Consider the following 17,955-nt stretch of genomic DNA (forward strand, 5'->3'; position numbering starts at 1 on the left):
CCCTGTATTGTGTTCCCTGGGGGAAGGGGGCAGGGGGCAGGTATCCTAGACTCTCAGCTCTTAATCGAGCAGAGCTTGGGGCCCCCAGGCCTGTGGTCCCAAGTGGTTCCTCCTGGCTGCCCGCACTGCCCCTGTGAGCCTGGGTGGTGGCTGGCAGGTGGGGTCTGGCCCTGCTGCCTTGACTCTCTGGCTTGCTCAGCAGAGAGGAAGCGGTGGAGAGCTGGACAGCCGGGGCTTTTTCATTACAAGTCTTCTCCCACCATGTGGTCTGGAGGGGGGACGAGGCCCAGGCCAGGGGTGCTAGGGCCCTTCTCTCTAATGCTCATTGACCACCATCCCCTCAGAGCCAGAGCTTGAGCCCCCAGCCCCGGAGAGACCCAGCCGCAGGGAACCTCTGGTGGTCAGGGAACACGAGGACATCGTCCTGACCGCCACGTTGGCCACACCCTCTGTGGCTGCGGTGACCTGGCTCAAGGACGGTGTGGAGATTCGCCGCAGCAAGCGGCACGAGACAGCCAGCCTGGGGAACACCCACACCCTGACGGTGCGTGGCGCGCAGACCATGGACAGCGCAGTCTACAGCTGTCGCACTGGGTTAGAGGGGCAGGACTTCCCCGTGCAGGTGGAAGGTGAGCAGGGCCACCGGGGCGGTGCTCTGGGAACCCCCTGCCTGCGGTGTCCTGGAGTGGAGCTGGGGACGGGGCTCCAGGCTGGTGCTCGCGGCCCCAGCCCCACCAGGCTGACGTCCCCTCCCCTCCCCCAGAGGTGGCCGCCAAGTTCTGCCGGCCCCTGGAGCCCGTGAGCGGGGAGCTGGGCAGCACGGTGACGCTGACCTGCGAGCTGAGCCCGGCGCAGGCCGCGGTGGTGTGGCGCTGCGGGAACACGCAGCTCCGGGCCGGCAAGCGCTTCCAGATGGCGGCCTCAGGGCTCCTGCGCTCCCTCACGGTGTCCGGCCTGCGGGCGGAGGACGCGGGCGAGTACGTGTGCGAGAGCCGCGATGACCGCACCAGCGCCAAGCTCACCGTTAGCGGTACGCCCACTGCCGGGCTGGGTCGCCCGGGCGGGCGGGCGGCTGGGCGGCGCATTCCCGGGCGGCTTCCTGGAAGACGTGTCCTTCCGTGGCGGCGTCTACAGGGTGGGGGGTCCCCGCCCCTCCTGTCCGTTTCTCAAGTGGAGTTCCTGTCCGCAGTCCCCCGCGTGGTCAAGTTTACGTCGGGGCTGAGCACCGTGGTCGCCGAGGAGGGCTGCGAGGCCACCTTCCAGTGCGTGGTGGCCCCCAGCGATGTGGCGATCACGTGGTTCCGGGATGGCGCCCAGCTACGGCCCAGCAAGAAGTTTCTCATATCGCAGACGGGCGGCAGCCACAGCCTGACCATCGTGGGGGTGGCCCTGGAGGACGCCGGCCAGATCACCGCAGAGGCGGAGGGCGTCACGTCCGCGGCTGCCCTCCGGGTTCGAGGTGCGCATGTGGGGCGGCAGGGAGGGCACACCCGTTCCTCCCAGCGGGCACCTTCTAATGGGCTGGTCGCAGGGCGGTATCCTGCTGTTGTCCTGTGTCCAGCTCGCCTGACTGACCTCAGGAGACACGGGGTTTGCCAGCTGATGAGAGAAGCCTAGGGTGGGGCGGAGGAACCAGGCACCTGCTCCCAAGGGGAGATAGTGAACTCCTGCACTGCACACCTGGCCAGGAAGTGGGCAGGGGTTCAGATGCTGGAGGGGGGAGTCTTCCTAGAGGAAACAACCCCTGCTGAGCCCAAAGGATGGCGAGGGTTGGGAGAGAGGGGAGTTGGCAGCCATTGCAAGCAGATGCAGGAGGTGAGGACGTACTTTACTTGCTGAAGCCGCACTGTGTGGGGGAGGGTCAGAACTTTACCTGAGGGTAAGTGGGAACCAAGCCATTGCAGGTTCTTGAGTAAGGGAGTAACGTGGGCAGGTTCATTTCTGGGGAGATCATGGCACAGCCTGAGGCTGGGAGGCCCACTCCAGCATTTTCTCTTCCTTAGCGTAGTGTGATCAGGGCCTAGTTAAAGTCTAGAGACCTAGTTAAAGAGAGCCGGTCTGGGGGCTCAGAGCCTGCCTGTCTCAACAGCTCCCCGTGTCCTGATGTGGCTGGTCGCTGGCCACACTTAGGCGTTCTGGGCTCTGGTGGGGCGTGGCAGGAGGTTGTTCAGGGTGGGGAGCAGGTGGTGGGCCGGGGACTGGGGAAGGAGAACCCCCCTGAGCCTCGGTTTCCTTCCATAAAGTCGTACCTGTGTAGGTGTGCAGCTGGCCCTGCCTAGCTTGGAGTTGGAATGTGCTGGAGGGCAGCTCCGCCCCAGGCTAGGGGTCGGGACGGGGTCTCTCTGTGCCCTGCCTTCCTGAGAGTGACAATGGCTGTAGTGACCTCCCTGTCCTGTTACTCCAGAGGCTCCAGTGTTGTTCAAAAAGAAGCTGGAACCACAGACCGTGGAGGAGAGGAGCTCAGTGACCATGGAGGTGGAGCTGACGCGGCAGTGGCCGGATGTCAAGTGGACACGTAACGCCGTGGCCCTGGTGCCAGGGAAGAAAGTGGAGATCCACGCCGAGGGTTCTAGTCACCGTTTGGTCCTCCACAGTGTGGGTTTTGCTGACCGAGGCTTCTATGGCTGCGAGACACCAGATGATAAGACACAGGCCAAGTTGACAGTGGAAAGTGAGCAGCTTGGGGGCTCGGCATCCAGGAGGTGGCAGGGAGGGGAATGAACCTCCCCCTGGGGGCAGGGCCCTGCAGAAGGGGAGAAAGGGAGGGAGGGAGGGACGAGGGAACAGATCTTCACTCGCAGCGCAGCCTGAGGAGGGTGGGCAGGGAAAGAAGGAGGGGCAGACTTCCACCTGCAGGGGCAGACCTCTGCCTCCAGGGGAAGTGATCGGGGGAGGCCTGAGGGCCAGGGTCTTGCTGCAATGGCTCATCCGCCCTCACGCTTGTCCCTTAGCGCGCCAGGTCCAGCTAGTGCGAGGCCTGCAGGCAGTGGAGGCTCAGGAGCAGGGCACAGCTACCATGGACGTGGAGCTGTCCCACGCCGACGTGGAGGGCACCTGGACTCGCGACGGCCTACGGCTCCAGCCGGGACCCACGTGCCAGCTGGCAGTGCACGGCCCCACCCACACCCTCACGCTGTCCCGGCTGCAGCAACAGGACAGCGGCCTGGTCGCCTTCAGGGCGGAGGGTGTGCACACGTCAGCGAGGCTGGTGGTCACTGGTGCGTAGGCATAGGTGGGGCGGGACTCACTGCAGAGCACCTGCCCATGCGCCAAGGTGGCCCAAGGAGGCAGGTGGGGGCAGGCATGTGGAATCCTGGGAGAGGGGAGTCATTCCTAGAACCAGCCGAGGGATTCCTTTCCCCACCCGGAGGCTCTGCTTCCCATCACCCTGTTCCTGTCTCCCCAGAGCTGCCTGTGACGTTCAGCCGCCTGCTGCAGGACGTGGTGGCCACAGAAAAGGACAAGGTGGTCCTGGACTGTGAGCTGTCGCGCCCCAACGTGGATGTGTGCTGGTTAAAGGTGCCTCCAAACCCGGACTCCTTGCCCCCTGTCGCCTTTCACCGTGGGTGGGCAGGAGTGGGACCACATTGCTAGGCAGTCCTAGCACCTGACCTGGCTTCGTTCCTCCACAGGACGGTGTGGAGCTGCGAGCGAGCAAGACATTGGGCCTGGTAGCCCAGGGGGCCTGCAGGAGTCTCGTCATTTACCGCTGTGAGCGTGGGGACCAGGGCACATATGTGTGTGATGCCCACGATGCTCAAAGCTCAGCCTCCCTGAAGGTGCAAGGTGAGGGCTGGCCAGAGTGATGCGTCAGGGCTGGCTGGGTTGGCGGGGCAAGAACCTCCTGACCACCCTGCATCCACCAGCAAGTGCTTGGCCCTCTGGCTCTGCCTTTGCCTCGCGCCTCCTGTACCAGCTCAGCAGGCTGGGGAGTGGCAGGCAGACAGCTCTGTACGTCAGGGTGTGGCAGAACCTCCTTGCTGTTCCAGGCCGAAACATCCAGATCGTGAGGCCCCTGGAGGATGTGGAAGTAATGGAGAAGGAGGGTGCCACCTTCTCCTGTGAGGTCTCCCACGACGAGGTGCCTGCCCAGTGGTTCCAGGAGGGCAGTAAGCTTCGGCCCAGCGACAACGTGCGCATCCGCCAGGAAGGTGCGAGGAGGACAGTGGGTGGGCTTCAGGAGGGCTCCCCCGCCTTTGTGCCCCCAGGCCGCCCCTCCTTTTAGTCCTGAATGACCTTTGTTCCTAGGAAGGACATACACTCTCATCTATCGGAGAGTCCTGGTGGAAGATGCAGGGGAAATCAAATTTGTAGCTGAAAATGCAGAATCACGAGCCCAGCTCCGAGTAAAAGGTGATGGGGGATCGGGGCAGGGTGTGGGCTGCAGTGTGTGCGTGTGTGTGCGTGTGTGTGAACAGGTACGTGTGCTGGGCCTTGCAGGACTGAGAGGCCAGCTGTGTCGGGGCCCCTCCTGGGGTGAGGACAGCAGTGACCCAGGAAGCGGAAAAGGGGGTGCCCCCTCCTTGGCTAAAAGAAAGTGGTTTGGGGGAGTCTGCCTTGGGGTCTCTTCCTTTGTTTAAAATGGAGGTACCAGTGGACCCTCCCTCCTGAGACTGCAGCAAGTGTCAGAGAGAAAGGGTGTGGGGGAGCGTAGAAGGCTTTTACCTGGTGGCCTTGGTGACAGTCAAAGTGGCTATGGGGCAGGAGCGAGAAAGGGTCTGGGAACAGGTGGGGGGCAGAGGGGAAAACCTGGATGCACAGGGTGAGGGTGGGGTGTGTTGAGAAGACGGACGGGGTGGAGGGGTGGGGGGTGGCGGGCATGCGTATGGCGAGGGCCTACTGGATGGTAGCGGGCATGCATGTGCGCCCACCTTCCTCGTGGTCAGATGTGAGCAGCCAGTGCCAGACCAGCCTGAGGGTGACACTCAGCCTGGCCACCTGCTGGCTGTGGTGGTGGGAGGGCCCGCATGGGCAGCTTAGCCAGAGCATGAAGTCCCAGTCCGGCTGGTTGGAGGCTGGACTGTCAGAGCGGCCAGTCCTAGGGGTTTGGGATCACTGTGCACCTGCCCTGACCCCCCTGGGTGTGTGCCCACAGAGCTGCCAGTGACCATTCTACGCCCGCTGAGAGACAAGATCGCGATGGAGAAGCACCGCGGCGTGCTCGAGTGCCAGATGTCCAGGGCCAGTGCCCGGGTGCGGTGGTTCAAGGGCAGCGTGGAGCTGCAGCCTGGAGACAAGTATGAGATGGTCAGTGACGGCCTCTACCGCAAGCTAATCATCGACTCCGTCCAGCCTGAGGACGAGGACACCTACACCTGTGATGCTGGCGACGTTAAGACCAGTGCCCAGTTCTTTGTAGAAGGTGCGGGCAGGGCTGGGTGGGCAGAAGTTCCTTTTTTTTTTCCCTCTGGGGGAAGGGACTCCAGCCTATATCATTTGCGGTGGCACTTGGAGTCGGCCAGGTCTGAGAAGGACCTGGACCTGACTGGAGGCATCGGGGGTACCGGCGTGGGGGGAGATGCGAGCATGCCTGGGAGGGTTTGTTCCCAGGGAGGAACGCGGAGCCTGCAGGAGGGGCAGCTGGCGAGCCGCCACAGGACTGCCCCGGTGACCGGCTCCTCACCCCCAGAGCAATCCATCACCATCGTGCGGGGCCTGCAGGACGTGACCGTGATGGAGCCAGCCCCTGCCTGGTTCGAGTGTGAGACCTCCATCCCCTCGGTGAGGCCACCCAAGTGGCTCCTGGGGAAGACAGTGCTGCAGGCTGGGGCTGACGTGGGGATTGAGCAGGAGGGCACAGTGCACCGGCTGACGCTGCGACGGACGTGCTCTACCATGACGGGGCCGGTGCATTTCACCATCGGCAAGTCGCGCTCTACTGCCAGCCTGGTCGTCTCAGGTGAGAGAGTGCGGCCTGGCGGGTGGGCTGCGGGCAGAGCCGCTGCAGGGCAGGGCGCGGGCGTGTGTTCCGGCCAGTGATCTGGCCTGCTTTCCGCAGCACTCTCCTCTCTTCTCCCACCGCAGACATCCCCATGGTGCTCACACGGCCACTGGAGCCCAAGGTGGGGCGGGAGCTACAGTCGGTGGTCCTGTCTTGTGACTTCAAGCCACCCCCCAAGGCTGTGCAGTGGTACAAGGAGGAGACGCCCCTGGCACCATCTCACAAATTCAAGATGAGGCTGGAGGGCCACATGGCGGAACTGCGCATCCTGCGGCTCACGCCCTCGGACGCTGGCATCTACCGGTGCCAGGCTGGCAGCGCCCAGAGTAGCGCTGAAGTCACCGTGGAAGGTATAGAGTGAGGGTGCGCAGGGCCACCAGAGGGAGTCTAGGGGAGGTGGTGGTGGCGGTCACACTGAGCTGTCCCATGTGCTCCTGGCAGTGCGGGAGGTGACGGTGAAGCAGCCGCTGCAGGACTTGGAGGTCACGGAGGAGGGCTCTGCCTGCTTCTCCTGCGAGCTGTCGCACGAGGACGAAGAGGTGGAGTGGTCGCTCAATGGGACGCCACTGTATAATGACAGCTTCCACGAGATTACCCACGAGGGCCGCCGCCACACACTGGTGCTGAAGCGGGTCCGGCGGGTTGACACGGGCACCGTGTGTGCCTCCTCCCCCAAGGTTACGGCCTCGGCTCGCCTGAAGGTCAAAGGTGAGGTGTCCCTGTGGGATCTCTGCCGACCCCTGGGACATGTGCCTGGTCCCCCCGCCCCCGCCCCAGGCCAGAAGTGGCAGCGTTCCCTCAGCCACCCACATCCTCCCTACAGGGAAGCCGGTGGTATTCCTAAAGGCACTGGATGACGTGTCTGCGGAGGAGCGGGGCACACTGGCCTTGCAGTGTGAGGTCTCTGACCACCAGGCCAGTGTGGTGTGGCGAAAGGATGGCGTGGAGCTGGGCCCCAGTGACAAGTATGACTTCCTGCATACGGCGGGCACACGGGGACTCGTGGTGCACGACCTGAGCCAGGACGATGCTGGCCTGTACACCTGCGACGTAGGCACTGACGAGACTCACGCCCAGGTCAGCGTGCACGGTGCGTGGCTGCAGCTGGCTCCAGAGGGAGGGGCCAGGGTACTGGAGGCATGGGGGTGCCTCCATCTGGGGGACCTACCTACTCTTGGGGGCCAGGGGCTGCCCTGCTGAGTCTGGAGAGGTCAGGGCAGACTCCTGAAAGAGTGGGTCTGACAGGGTGTTAGGGGGCCCAGGTGTAGGCAGGCAGATCAGGGGTGATGGGCAATGGAGCAAAGTGTGGGAGACTGGACTCACCCTGCTTGATAGAGTCCCACGGTATGAGAGATTCAATAGAGGCTGGAGGCGTTCACTCTGTGCCAGGGGGTGTGTGTAGGCAGGCACAGGGACCACAGAGGGGTGCTCAGGAGAGCCTCTGGGAGTTGGGGGGTGGGAGAGGTTGAGATGTTAAGCAGAGGATGCCCTGAAAGGGCTCCCAGGCTCCGAAGGTGGCTGCAGGCAGGCCAGATTCCTTCCACTTGCCCCTCTCAAGCCTGGGCCCGGTGCCCCGGCCACAGGGCAGATGCCTGGTGTCCTGTGTGCGTCATTGTGCTGGCCCTGCTCCCACAGTCCTCCTCTCTCCTGCATGCATGGCAGGCCTGCTCCCTCATGACCCCATAGTCCCTTGGTTGGTCTCTGATGATCTGGTCAGTTTGTGATGAGACTTGAAAGGGGAGGGTGGTGTGGCGAGTTGGTTCTAGAGCTGGATCCCCCCTCATTTTGGGTATCTGTCCTTCTGGACCATACAAGCATGGCTCCATGGCCACTGTGAAGGCAGCCGCCACCATCACAGCTCACAGCTCTCGGCCATCCAAACACCAGAGCATGGACAGCTGGTGGCCAGGAGACGTTTGCTGAGAGGGGCAGCAGGCCCTCTGGGAGTGGGGCTAGGGAGGGTGGGTGTGCAGGCTCCGTGGCGGGTCTCGGCCCTCCTGGGTCTGGCCTGGGACTGGGACAGGATTGACGCACCTGTCTTGAGGGGCAGCCTCCCTTGGGCCTGGCTGCTGTGACAGCTGTCTCCCATGACCCACAGACCTGCACGTGGGCATCACCAAGAGGCTGAAGACCGTGGAGGTGCTGGAGGGCGACAGCTGCCGCTTCGAGTGCATCCTGTCCCATGAGAACGCTGGCGATGCGGCCGTGTGGACAGTTGGTGGGAAAACAGTGGGCAGCTCCGGCCGCTTCCGGGCTACACGCCAGGGCCGCAAGTACACTCTGGCAATCCAAGATGCAGCGCCGTGTGACGCTGGGGAGGTGGTCTTTTCCGTCCGGGACCTCACCTCCAAGGCCTCACTCGTTGTCAGAGGTGGGTGATGGCGGCAGTGGGACCTGACGGGGGCAGGTCGGGGGTCTCTCTCCAGGGTCGGGGCCTCCCAGGCAGCCGCGGGCACCATGGGGGGTACTTCTGGGTATTGCTTCCCAGCCCCTCGTTGGGGCCCAGAGGCATCTTTTGTGGGTACTGGGGAATCGTGGTCACCCAGGGGTTTAGTTTGTAGGACAAGGTTCTGGAGCCTTGGGCACGAGCAGGGCTTCTGATCTCCAATCTGTAGTTGGACTGCCTTGGTACCCCCAGGCTGCATGACTCATGGAGCTGGTGAAATTACCATTGGCATTTCTGAGCTGTCACTTACAGCATAAATGCCTGGTGCTCATAGCACGGGCTTGTGGCCATGGTTTGAGTTGCAGGGCATCTGAGAGATGCTGAGAACGTAAGATTCTGTGGCTGAATACCTCTCTCCCCCAGGGTCCCCGCCTGGCATTCCAGAGCTCTGAGGTCCCAGAGTTTAAAGTTTTGGAGCCGTAGGTTCTGTGGTCTCGGCTTCCCGGGTCAGAGGTTCCTGAATGCCTGCCCTGCCCTCACCCCAGGCGTGATGAGGGCCGTGGCCGTGGGTGGACCTGTGGCCATGCCTCATGGGCCGCCGTCTCTGCTGCTTTCAGAGAGGCCGGTTGACATCATGAAGCCGTTGGAGGACCAACAGGCTGTGCTGGGCGAGGATGTGATGTTGAGGTGTGAGCTTTCACGGGTGGGTACCCCGGTGCGCTGGCTGAAGGATGGCAAGGCCATTCGGAAGAGTCAGAAGTATGAGCTGCTCACCGAGGGCACTCAGGCCACGCTCATCGTCCACGCGGCCTCACTCAAAGATTCGGGCAACTACACCTGTGAGACAGACACCTCCAAAAGCACAGCCAGTCTCCGCGTGGAAGGTAACCCCCACGAGAGAGCCTGGGACAGCCCCTGTGGCTTTTGTCCCTGCGTGTGACTGCCCCCTTGAGGCCCGAGCCGCTCTGTCCCAGGCAGGAACGGAGGAGCGCCCAGCAAGGAAGGCGCTTTCCCAGGCCCTTGGGGTTCTGCGGGTGGGCCAGGAGAATTCCCTGTGGTGGGACTGACTTCCCGCCCTGCATGGGGTCTGCACAGGCCTCACCCTCCCACCCACTGTTGCCCCCTTCCTCCAGAAAAGCCAAACCGGTTCACGGAGGAGCTAGCCGACCTGCAGGTGGAGGAGAAGGGCACGGCCGTGTTTGTCTGTAAGACGGAGCGCCCTGCGGCTACGGTGACCTGGCGCAAGGGCCTCACGGAGCTGCCAGCCTCGGGGAAGCACGTGCCCAGCCAGGAGGGCCTGACCCTGAAGCTCACCATCAGCGCCCTGGAGAAGGTGGACAGTGACACTTACACCTGCGACATCGGCCAGGCCCAGTCCCAGGCCCGGCTCCTCGTGCAAGGTGAGGCCCCGGGCGCTGCAATGTCGCTCTCCTTTGTGCACCAGATTTCACAGCCCTCGGGGTGCTCAGGTGTAAGCTTGGTTTCGGGTAGACTTGGAGGTGGTCAGAGATCAGAGCACTGCCTGGCCCTGGGCAAACTCAGCTTCGGTCTCCCTGTCTCTGATGGGGGGTTGCTGTGGGTGGTCTTGTCCTGAGTCCCTCCCAGCTGGGCCTTGTATAAAGGAGTCAGCAGCCCTCATTTATCTGGGCATTCATTTGCGCAGTGAGTGTTTCTGGAGCCCGTCCAGTGTGTGCCCCGCCCCACCCCACCCCCTATTTTCTGCATGTTCTTATCATTCTCCCTTTCCACTGATGAGGAAACTGGGGCCATTACTTGGGGTTGTTGGCTGGCCCAGGGTCGTAGGGCCGGTAGGTCAGGGTTCAGCCCAGTCCTCCTGACCCCAGGGCCGTTGTCCAGGGTGAAATCAGCGGGAGATCCTTCCCGGGGTCTTTCCACTGGAAGAAACAAAAGGAATAGCAAAGAAGCCTCACTTTTGATTTTTTTTCTCTTTTTCAATGAAATACAGTGAATCCACTGAATTCAGTGAGAGCATTTTGTTAGCGCAGTCGAAGCGCAACTGTCTAATAAAATGGATATCTATGCTTTAAAAAAGTCAGTTAAAGTGAATGTCATCTCAATAGATGCAGAAGAAGCATTTGATAAAATGCAACACCCATTTATGATAAAAACTCTCACGAAAGTGGGCATAGAGGGAACACATCTCAACATGATAAAAGCTATATATGACAAACCTACAGCCAGCATAGCACTCAATGGTGAAAAACTCAAAAGCTTCCCACTAAAATCTGGGACAAGACAAGGATGCCCACTATCACCACTCCTATTCAACATAGTCCTGGAAGTCCTAGCCACAGCAGTCAGGCAAGAGAAAGAAATAAAAGGGATCCAAATTGGAAAAGAAGAGGTAAAAGTGTCATTATATGCTGATGACATGTTACTATATATAGAAAACCCTAAAAGGTCCACACAAAAGCTACTAGAGCTGATTGAAGAATTCAGCAAGGAAGCAGGTTACAAAATTAATGTACAAAAATCAGTTGCATTTCTTTACACTAATGTCACATAATAACAAAACGTGCTCTTTAAAAAATGTAAGACACACAGACTTGTGCCTGTCTGCTGCTGTCAGCCAGAGCTGTTTCTTTGTGTGTCAGTTCACAAATCAGAATTCCTTCTCTCCTTTGCATTCATCGCCCTCCCAAAGTGCCATCTATGCTTTTCCGGTGACCAGTAGCTTCAAGACAACTGTGGATGCAGAAGGAATCTGGAAGCCAATCCATTTCTATTTTTATGACTTCTTTCTAAGTTTTCACCATACCTAAGACAGCAGCAGAAATAACAAAACAAAACAAAAAAACCCACCAGCTTTTTTTCCCTAGGAATTCCCGCTGTCAGTCCTCCAAAGCATCTGATTTAAATTTTATCGTAGCCTACCATCTTTTTGTCACACTCCCCTTTCTTCTGTTAATACGAGATTTAGTTGTGTTGTGGCTTCTATGACAGGCACACCTGGCATGGACAGGTTAGGGGGCACAACTTGATGGGGGGGGCGCTCCCCTTGTGTGCTCTGCAGAAGGACCCCAGAGTTGGGTTGGGGAACAGTTGGCAGGCCTAAAGCAAATCCTTTTGGACAGTTCAGTCTGGATCCACTTACTGTCTTCTGAGTTTTGTCACCCTGAGACTGTTACGATCATTTGCTGGCTTCCTGCCCTGAGCCTCCCCCAGGTCTTGGGGAGCATCTGTTTCCCTTGGCAGCTGGCCCCGGGTCCCTGACACGCCCGTGTGTGCCCCTGCAGGCCAGAGAGTGCTCATCACGGAGGACCTGGAGGATGTGGAGGTGCAGGAGGGCTGCCCGGCCACCTTCTGCTGCCGCATCTCTCCCGCTGACTACAAGCCCGTCCACTGGTTCTTGGACAAGACCCCCCTGTACGCCAACGAACTCAACCAGATCGAGGCCCAGCCGGGCGGCTACCATGTGCTGACCCTGAGGCAGCTAGCGCTCAAGGACTCAGGCACTGTCCACTTTGAGGCAGGTGACCAGCGGGCCTCGGCCACCCTGCGGGTCACAGGTAGGCCACATGCCCAGTGTCTGGTGTCATTCAGGGGGCCGGTCCAAGGCTAAGGGTGCAACCTCAAAGCAGTGGTTTGGCCACACACCGAATGTGGCCCAGGGCTCACAGAGAAGGCACCGTGGGCTCCCCGTGGGCTGGGCGGGGCCTTAATCCCAGGGAGCGGGGCTTGGGAGGCTGAGTGGCGCTGTCTCAAGATGTGTTGTTGCACGTGGTGTGCAAAAGCGAACTCAGGATCAGTGTCGTTTGGGCTGGGCCCCACCCCTATGGAGTGCGGAGCCACAAGAAGCCTGTCCTGTTCCCTCCTGAGCGATGTTTGCAGCCCAGGCTGAGGGGGACAGGTGGACACTGACCAGCGGTGCTGCCTGGTCTACAGCAAGACCTGGGGCTTCTCCTTCAAGAACCTCCAAACATCCTATGCTTTCCTCTCTGTCTCCAGAGAAGCCGAGCGTCTTCTCCCAGGAGCTCACAGACGCCACGGTCATGGAAGGGGAGGACCTGACCCTGGTCTGTGAGACTGCTGCCTCAGACAGCTCCGTGTACTGGACCAAGGATGGGAAGGCCCTGCGGCCTTCAGCCCGGTGCCGGCTGACCTATGAGGGTCGCCAGGCCCAACTGGTCATCACTGGCACCACCCTGCAAGACAGTGGGCGTTACAAGTGTGAGGCCGGGGGTGCCTGGAGCAGCTCCATAGTCAGGGTCCATGGTGAGCACCTGGGGGGCACCGGGCAGCCTCCAGCCACACTCGGGGCACCTGTGTCTTTCATCTTGCTAAGGTCTCGGGGGGACCCCAGGACTCCATCCAACTCCTCTCTCCATCTCCGCCCCCTGTGTGTGTGTTTGAGTCTGGGTGGGGGTGTTCTGAGGCTCCCTCTGTCCACCTATGTCTTTTCAACAGTTGGTCCCTCTAGCGTTGCTCCTTAACCCCCATCTCTGGGTCTCTGCTGCTTCCAGTAGCCTCCCTCAGCCACTCTTGGTCTCTTGACCAGCCGTGTCTTTTTTTACTTCATTCCTTACTTTGTCTTGTGTTCTGACATCTCCGTATCATCCTTCTCTTGGCTTGGTTCATCTACATTTATACCTCAGTCAGCTCGGGCTGCGTAACAAATAGCACAAGCTGAGTGGCTTAAGCAACAGACATTTAGTATCTCCCAGTCCTGGAAACCAGCAGTCTCAGATCAAGGTGTCGGCAGGCCTGGTTTCTCCTTGGCATGTAGATGGCCGACTTCTCCCCGTGTTCTTCCATGGTCATCCCCCTGTGTGTGTCTGTCTCCTAATCTCCTTTTCTTGGTGTTGTAACACCAATAATATGAGATCAAGGCCCACCCTAAAGATCTGATTTTACCTTGATCATCTCTTTAAAGACCCCCATCTCTAAATATAGTTTTATTCTGAGTCCTGAAGGTAGAACAGGGCTCAACAGCTGAATCTGGGGGACACAGTATAGCCCACAACACTCCACTCTTCTCTGTTACCTGTTGTTTTGTTCATCCTCCTGGATGAACAGAGGTCTTGGGATCACTGTCACTAGCCGGCAGTGTAGACAGTGAGGTAGACCTGCCTGCACCCTGCCCTCAGCCATCCTCAACTATAGTTGGGGGACCCCTGTGGGAGACAGTGTGGTGAGGGCTGAGCTGACCTCATGCCTGTCCCACAGCTCGGCCAGTGCAGTTCCGAGAGGGGCTGAAGGACATGGAGGTGCTGGAGGGTGGTGCAGCTACACTGCGCTGCACGCTGTCATCGGTAGCCATGCCTGTGGAGTGGCGCTGCGGAGATGAGGTCCTGAGGTCTGGAGGCAAGTACACCCTGAGGCAGGAGGGTACCATGCTGGAGCTGGTGGTCCGGGACCTGCGGCCCCAGGACAGCGGGCAATACTCCTGCTGCGTCGGAGACCAGACAACGTCAGCCAGGCTCTCCGTAAAGGGTAAGCATCCTTACCCACTCTGGTCATATGACCCCACGCGGGTCCAGGCAGCCCCTTTCATCCTTTGTGGGAGAATGAAGGTGTTGTTCTGTGTCCATTGGACCTTGTTACAGCCCAGCCTGCTGAGTTCCTCGGAGGACTGAGAAGCAAGGAGGCCATGGAAGGGACCACAGCCACACTGCGTTGTGAGCTGAGCAAAGAGGCCCCTGTGGAGTGGAGGAAGGGGCCCAAGACCCTCAGAACCGGGGACAGAGTGAGCCTGAGGCAGGACGGGGCCGTGTGTGAGCTGGAGATCCGTGGCCTGACCGTGGCGGATGCTGGGGAGTACTCGTGCGTGTGTGGGCAGGAGAGAACCTCGGCCACGCTCACCGTCAAGGGTAAGGAACATGTGTGGCCAAGCAAAGTTCTGTTTTGGTGTCCAATTATTGACTTGATGGTATCCCACTGCATTCATCCCACCTTCCCTCCTCATCTCAGTGTCACCCTCTTCTCTTAGCTCCATGGAATTCCTCCCACCTTCCTGGGCTGTTGTGTGAACCAGGAGAAACCAGCATCTGAGCTACTTCCCTTGCAGCATGTCACTGCTGGTTCTGTGCTGCTGGCTTATTGGTCTCTGTCTTTTCCTCTGTCATGTCATATCCTGTCTCCAAAGTTCTCTCAAGACTCTGATGTTCCATGTCTGACCCTCCCCAGCCCTGCCTGCTGAGTTCATAAGAAGACTGCGAAGCAAGGAGGCCACAGAAGGGACCACAGCCACGCTGCACTGTGAGCTGAGCAAGGAGGCCCCCGTGGAGTGGAGGAAGGGGCCAGAGACCCTCAGAACCGGGGACAGAGTGAGCCTGAGGCAGGACGGGGCCGTGTGTGAGCTGGAGATCCATGGCCTGACCGTGGCGGACGCTGGGGAGTACTCGTGCGTGTGCGGGCAGGAGAGAACCTCGGCCACGCTCACTGTCCAAGGTAAAGACTGTGTGTGGCCACGTGGAGCAGCGGCTTCATGTCTGAGGGTTTGACACGTCCTCTAGCTCTGCCCCGTCTGTGTAGGGTTTTTCACTTCCCTGTGTGTCTCCTGCGCTCCTGCCACATGCGTCTCCCAGCACCTACTCCTGTGAGGCCCATCTCAGATAAAGAGCAGAGAATAAGGTCCTCCCTGCCCTCAGGGGTCCATGTCTTGGGGAGGGGATGAGGGCAGCCACACAGAGAGAGGAATTAGGGTCCTCATGAGGGGGCCTGTCAGGAGAGAAGCTGGGAAGAAGGTCAAAGCAAGGCCCTCAAGGGTGGAATGTCAAAGGGGCATCCGGGGAGGGAAGCGGGGCGTGTGTTCTGAGCCATGGGAGAACCCCGATGGGAGGTCCTCAGATCTGCTGTCCAGCATCTGGGTGTTGGGGGAAGTGAGGTCTGGATGGAGATGAGGTGTGTGGAGATGAGGTGGAGGTGAGGTCTGGGTGTGGACTGTGCTTGACTGTGAAAGCAGAGGAGGAGGTTGACAGAAGAGCCACACTGAGGAGCAGAGTCAGACCCAGGAAGGGCAGGTGGGCACCCATGCCAGGGTGGGAGGGCGATGTCTGGAGTCTTGGGCAGATGGGGGCTGGCTCTTGGCAGCAGCCATAGAGAGGGGTCTGTTAGGGCATGGCAGGGCAGCCTATGACTGGGACATGGGATGAAAGGGGACAGTCTGAGGGGAGGGGGCACAGTCAGCTGGAGCAGGAGGGCTGGCCCATGGGCTTAGGGGCAGACAGGGCCACTTCCTGTGTGGGGTGGATGATGGCCAGGTGGATGGGCTCCCATGAGGGGGGACAGTGGGGGCTCCTTTGCACCCGAGCAGCCCACTGTGGGCATTTTGTCTGGTCGTCTGGGCTCCCGCTTCCAGCAGGTGCCTGTGTTGCCAATGTGGTGTCTGTGGCCTTGTCTGCAAGCTCCAGAGTCCAGTGGTCTGTGTGTCTATCTGACCCTCCCCAGCCCTGAGCACCCAATTCACAAAAGTTATGGAGCCCAAGCAGGCCGCGAGAGAGGCCACGCTCACATCCATGCTGTGCTGTGAGCTGAGCAAGGCAGCCGCCTGCAGTGGTGGAAGGGACCATGAAAGATACGGGGAGGACATCCTTTTTGGTTACTGTCTCTTTCCATCATTCCTGTGGGTGCTGTAGCCATTTCCATGTGCCTGTCCATGTCCTGAGGTCCTCACTGAGGATTCCAGATCCTCCATTTCTTGCTGATCTGTACCTGATTGGGCTCAGCCAGTCCATCCTCTGCCCCCAGGGCACAGCTGCCCACCCATGCGTCTGTGGGCCCACGCTTTTGTTTCTTATTTACTCCAAAGTGTGAGTGTTTCATTGTCTAATGTCCACATCCTGAATCCCCCTAAATTCTCCAAAGAGTCTGACGTTCTCCGTGTCACTCTGACCCTCCCCAGCCCTCCCCACCAAGTTCACAAAGGGCCTGAGAAATGAGGAGGCCATGGAAGGGACCACAGCCACACTGCACTGTGAGCTGAGCAAGGAGGCCCCTGTGGAGTGGAGGAAGGGGCCTGAGATCCTCAGAGCCGGGGACAGAGTGAGCCTGAGGCAGGACGGGGCCGTGTGTGAGCTGGAGATCCATGGCCTGGCTGTAGTGGACGCTGGGGAATCCTCGTGTGTATGCAGGCAAGGGAGAACCTCGGCCACGCTCCCTGTCGGAGTAAAGACCACGTGTGGCCAAGCAGAGCTGTGTTTGGTGTCCAGTTGCTGACTTTATGACATCTCTGTATATTCATTCTACATTCGTTTCCTGTCTCAGTGTCATCCTCTTTCCATAACTCCATGGGATCCCTTCTGCTTTCCTGGGCTGCTGGATGAACCAGAAGAAACCAGCACTTAAGCCACCTCCCACCCCTTGTGTGACTGCCAGTACTGTCTTGTTTTCCTGTCAGAGTCTCTGTCTTTTTCTCCATCCTGTCATGTCCTGCCTCCCCGCCAAATTCTCCAGAGAACCTGATGGTCTCTGTGGCATTCTGACCCTCCCCAGTCCTGCTTTCCAGATTCATGTAAAGTTTGAGGCCTGAAATGTCCACAGAAAGGGCTGGGCTGAGGGAAGCCTCAATCCACAGTGTGTCCTTGGCATATGTCCCGGGTCTCCCTGGCTTTTGTGTTTCCTCTGTGCTGTTCAAACCTGTCTCTTCTGTGCGCTCACAGAGCGTGACTGTGTGTGTGTGTCTTTCCAACGCCCTAGCCCTGCCCACCAAGTTCACAAAGGGTCTGAGGAATGAAGAAGCCGTGGAAGGGGCCACAGCTACCCTACACTGTGAGCTGAGCAAGGCGGCCCCTGTGGAGTGGAGGAAGGGGCCCAAGACCCTCCAATCTGGGGACAAAGTCAACATGAGGCAGGACGGAGTCGTATGTGAGCTGGAGATTCGTGACCTGACCAAGGCAGATGCTGGGGAGTACTCATGCGTGTGTGGGCAGGAGAGAACCTCAGCCACGCTCACCATCAAGGGTAAAGACCACGTGTGGCCAAGCAAAGTTCTGTTTTGGTGTCCAATTATTGACTTGATGGCATCTCCCTGAACTCATCCCACCTTCCCTCCTCATCTCAGTGTCACCCCGTTCTTATAACTCTGTGGAATTCCTTCCACCTTCCTGGGCTGTTGTATGAACCATGAGAAACCAGCATCTGAGCTTCTTCTCTCCCAGCGTGTCACTGTGGTTCTGGCCTGTTGTCCTGTTGGTCTCTGTCTGTTCCTCTGTCATGTCATGTCCTCTCTCCGAAGTTCCTCTGAAACTCTGATGTTCTATGTCTGTGTGACCCTCCCTAGCCCTGCCTGCCAAGTTCATTAAGGACCTGAAGAAGGAAGAGGCCACAGAAGGGGCCACAGTGATGCTGTGTTGTGAGCTGAGCAAGGAGGCCCCCGTGGAGTGGAAGAAGGGGCCTGAGACCCTCAAATCTGAAGACAGAGTGAGCCTGAGGCAGGACGGTGTCCTCTGTGAACTGCAGATCCGTGGCCTGACTATGGCAGACGCTGGGGAGTACTCGTGCGTGTGTGGGCAGGAGAGAACCTCGGCCACGCTCACCGTCAAGGGTAAAGATCATGTGTGGCCAAGCTGAGCTGTGTTTGGTGTCCAATTGTTGACTTGATGGTATTCCACTGCATTCATCCAAACTTCCTTCCTCATCTGAGTATCACCCTCTTCTCTCAGCTCCA

The 17,955-nt window shown here is 59.4% G+C and overlaps 1 protein-coding gene across 1 annotated transcript in view; it reads left to right on the forward strand.

Moving 5' to 3' along the window:
* The window catches only part of OBSCN (obscurin, cytoskeletal calmodulin and titin-interacting RhoGEF), a 161,854-nt gene that overhangs the window by 69,233 nt on the left and 74,666 nt on the right, over positions 1-17,955 (forward strand). Inside the window, exons 21-44 of the mRNA XM_072952458.1 lie at positions 345-629; positions 764-1,030; positions 1,190-1,459; positions 2,405-2,671; positions 2,952-3,218; positions 3,407-3,519; positions 3,633-3,786; positions 3,990-4,151; positions 4,249-4,353; positions 5,096-5,362; positions 5,630-5,899; positions 6,025-6,291; positions 6,383-6,649; positions 6,765-7,031; positions 8,040-8,312; positions 8,945-9,211; positions 9,461-9,727; positions 11,585-11,857; positions 12,297-12,563; positions 13,515-13,781; positions 13,895-14,158; positions 14,475-14,738; positions 16,986-17,249; positions 17,569-17,832. Coding sequence (XP_072808559.1) covers positions 345-629; positions 764-1,030; positions 1,190-1,459; positions 2,405-2,671; positions 2,952-3,218; positions 3,407-3,519; positions 3,633-3,786; positions 3,990-4,151; positions 4,249-4,353; positions 5,096-5,362; positions 5,630-5,899; positions 6,025-6,291; positions 6,383-6,649; positions 6,765-7,031; positions 8,040-8,312; positions 8,945-9,211; positions 9,461-9,727; positions 11,585-11,857; positions 12,297-12,563; positions 13,515-13,781; positions 13,895-14,158; positions 14,475-14,738; positions 16,986-17,249; positions 17,569-17,832 — 5,898 coding nt within the window. The remainder of the gene's footprint in view (positions 1-344; positions 630-763; positions 1,031-1,189; positions 1,460-2,404; positions 2,672-2,951; positions 3,219-3,406; positions 3,520-3,632; positions 3,787-3,989; positions 4,152-4,248; positions 4,354-5,095; positions 5,363-5,629; positions 5,900-6,024; positions 6,292-6,382; positions 6,650-6,764; positions 7,032-8,039; positions 8,313-8,944; positions 9,212-9,460; positions 9,728-11,584; positions 11,858-12,296; positions 12,564-13,514; positions 13,782-13,894; positions 14,159-14,474; positions 14,739-16,985; positions 17,250-17,568; positions 17,833-17,955) is intronic.

The sequence above is a fragment of the Vicugna pacos genome, chromosome 3 (genome assembly GCF_048564905.1).
Source record: "Vicugna pacos chromosome 3, VicPac4, whole genome shotgun sequence".
Lineage (NCBI taxonomy): Eukaryota > Metazoa > Chordata > Mammalia > Artiodactyla > Camelidae > Vicugna > Vicugna pacos.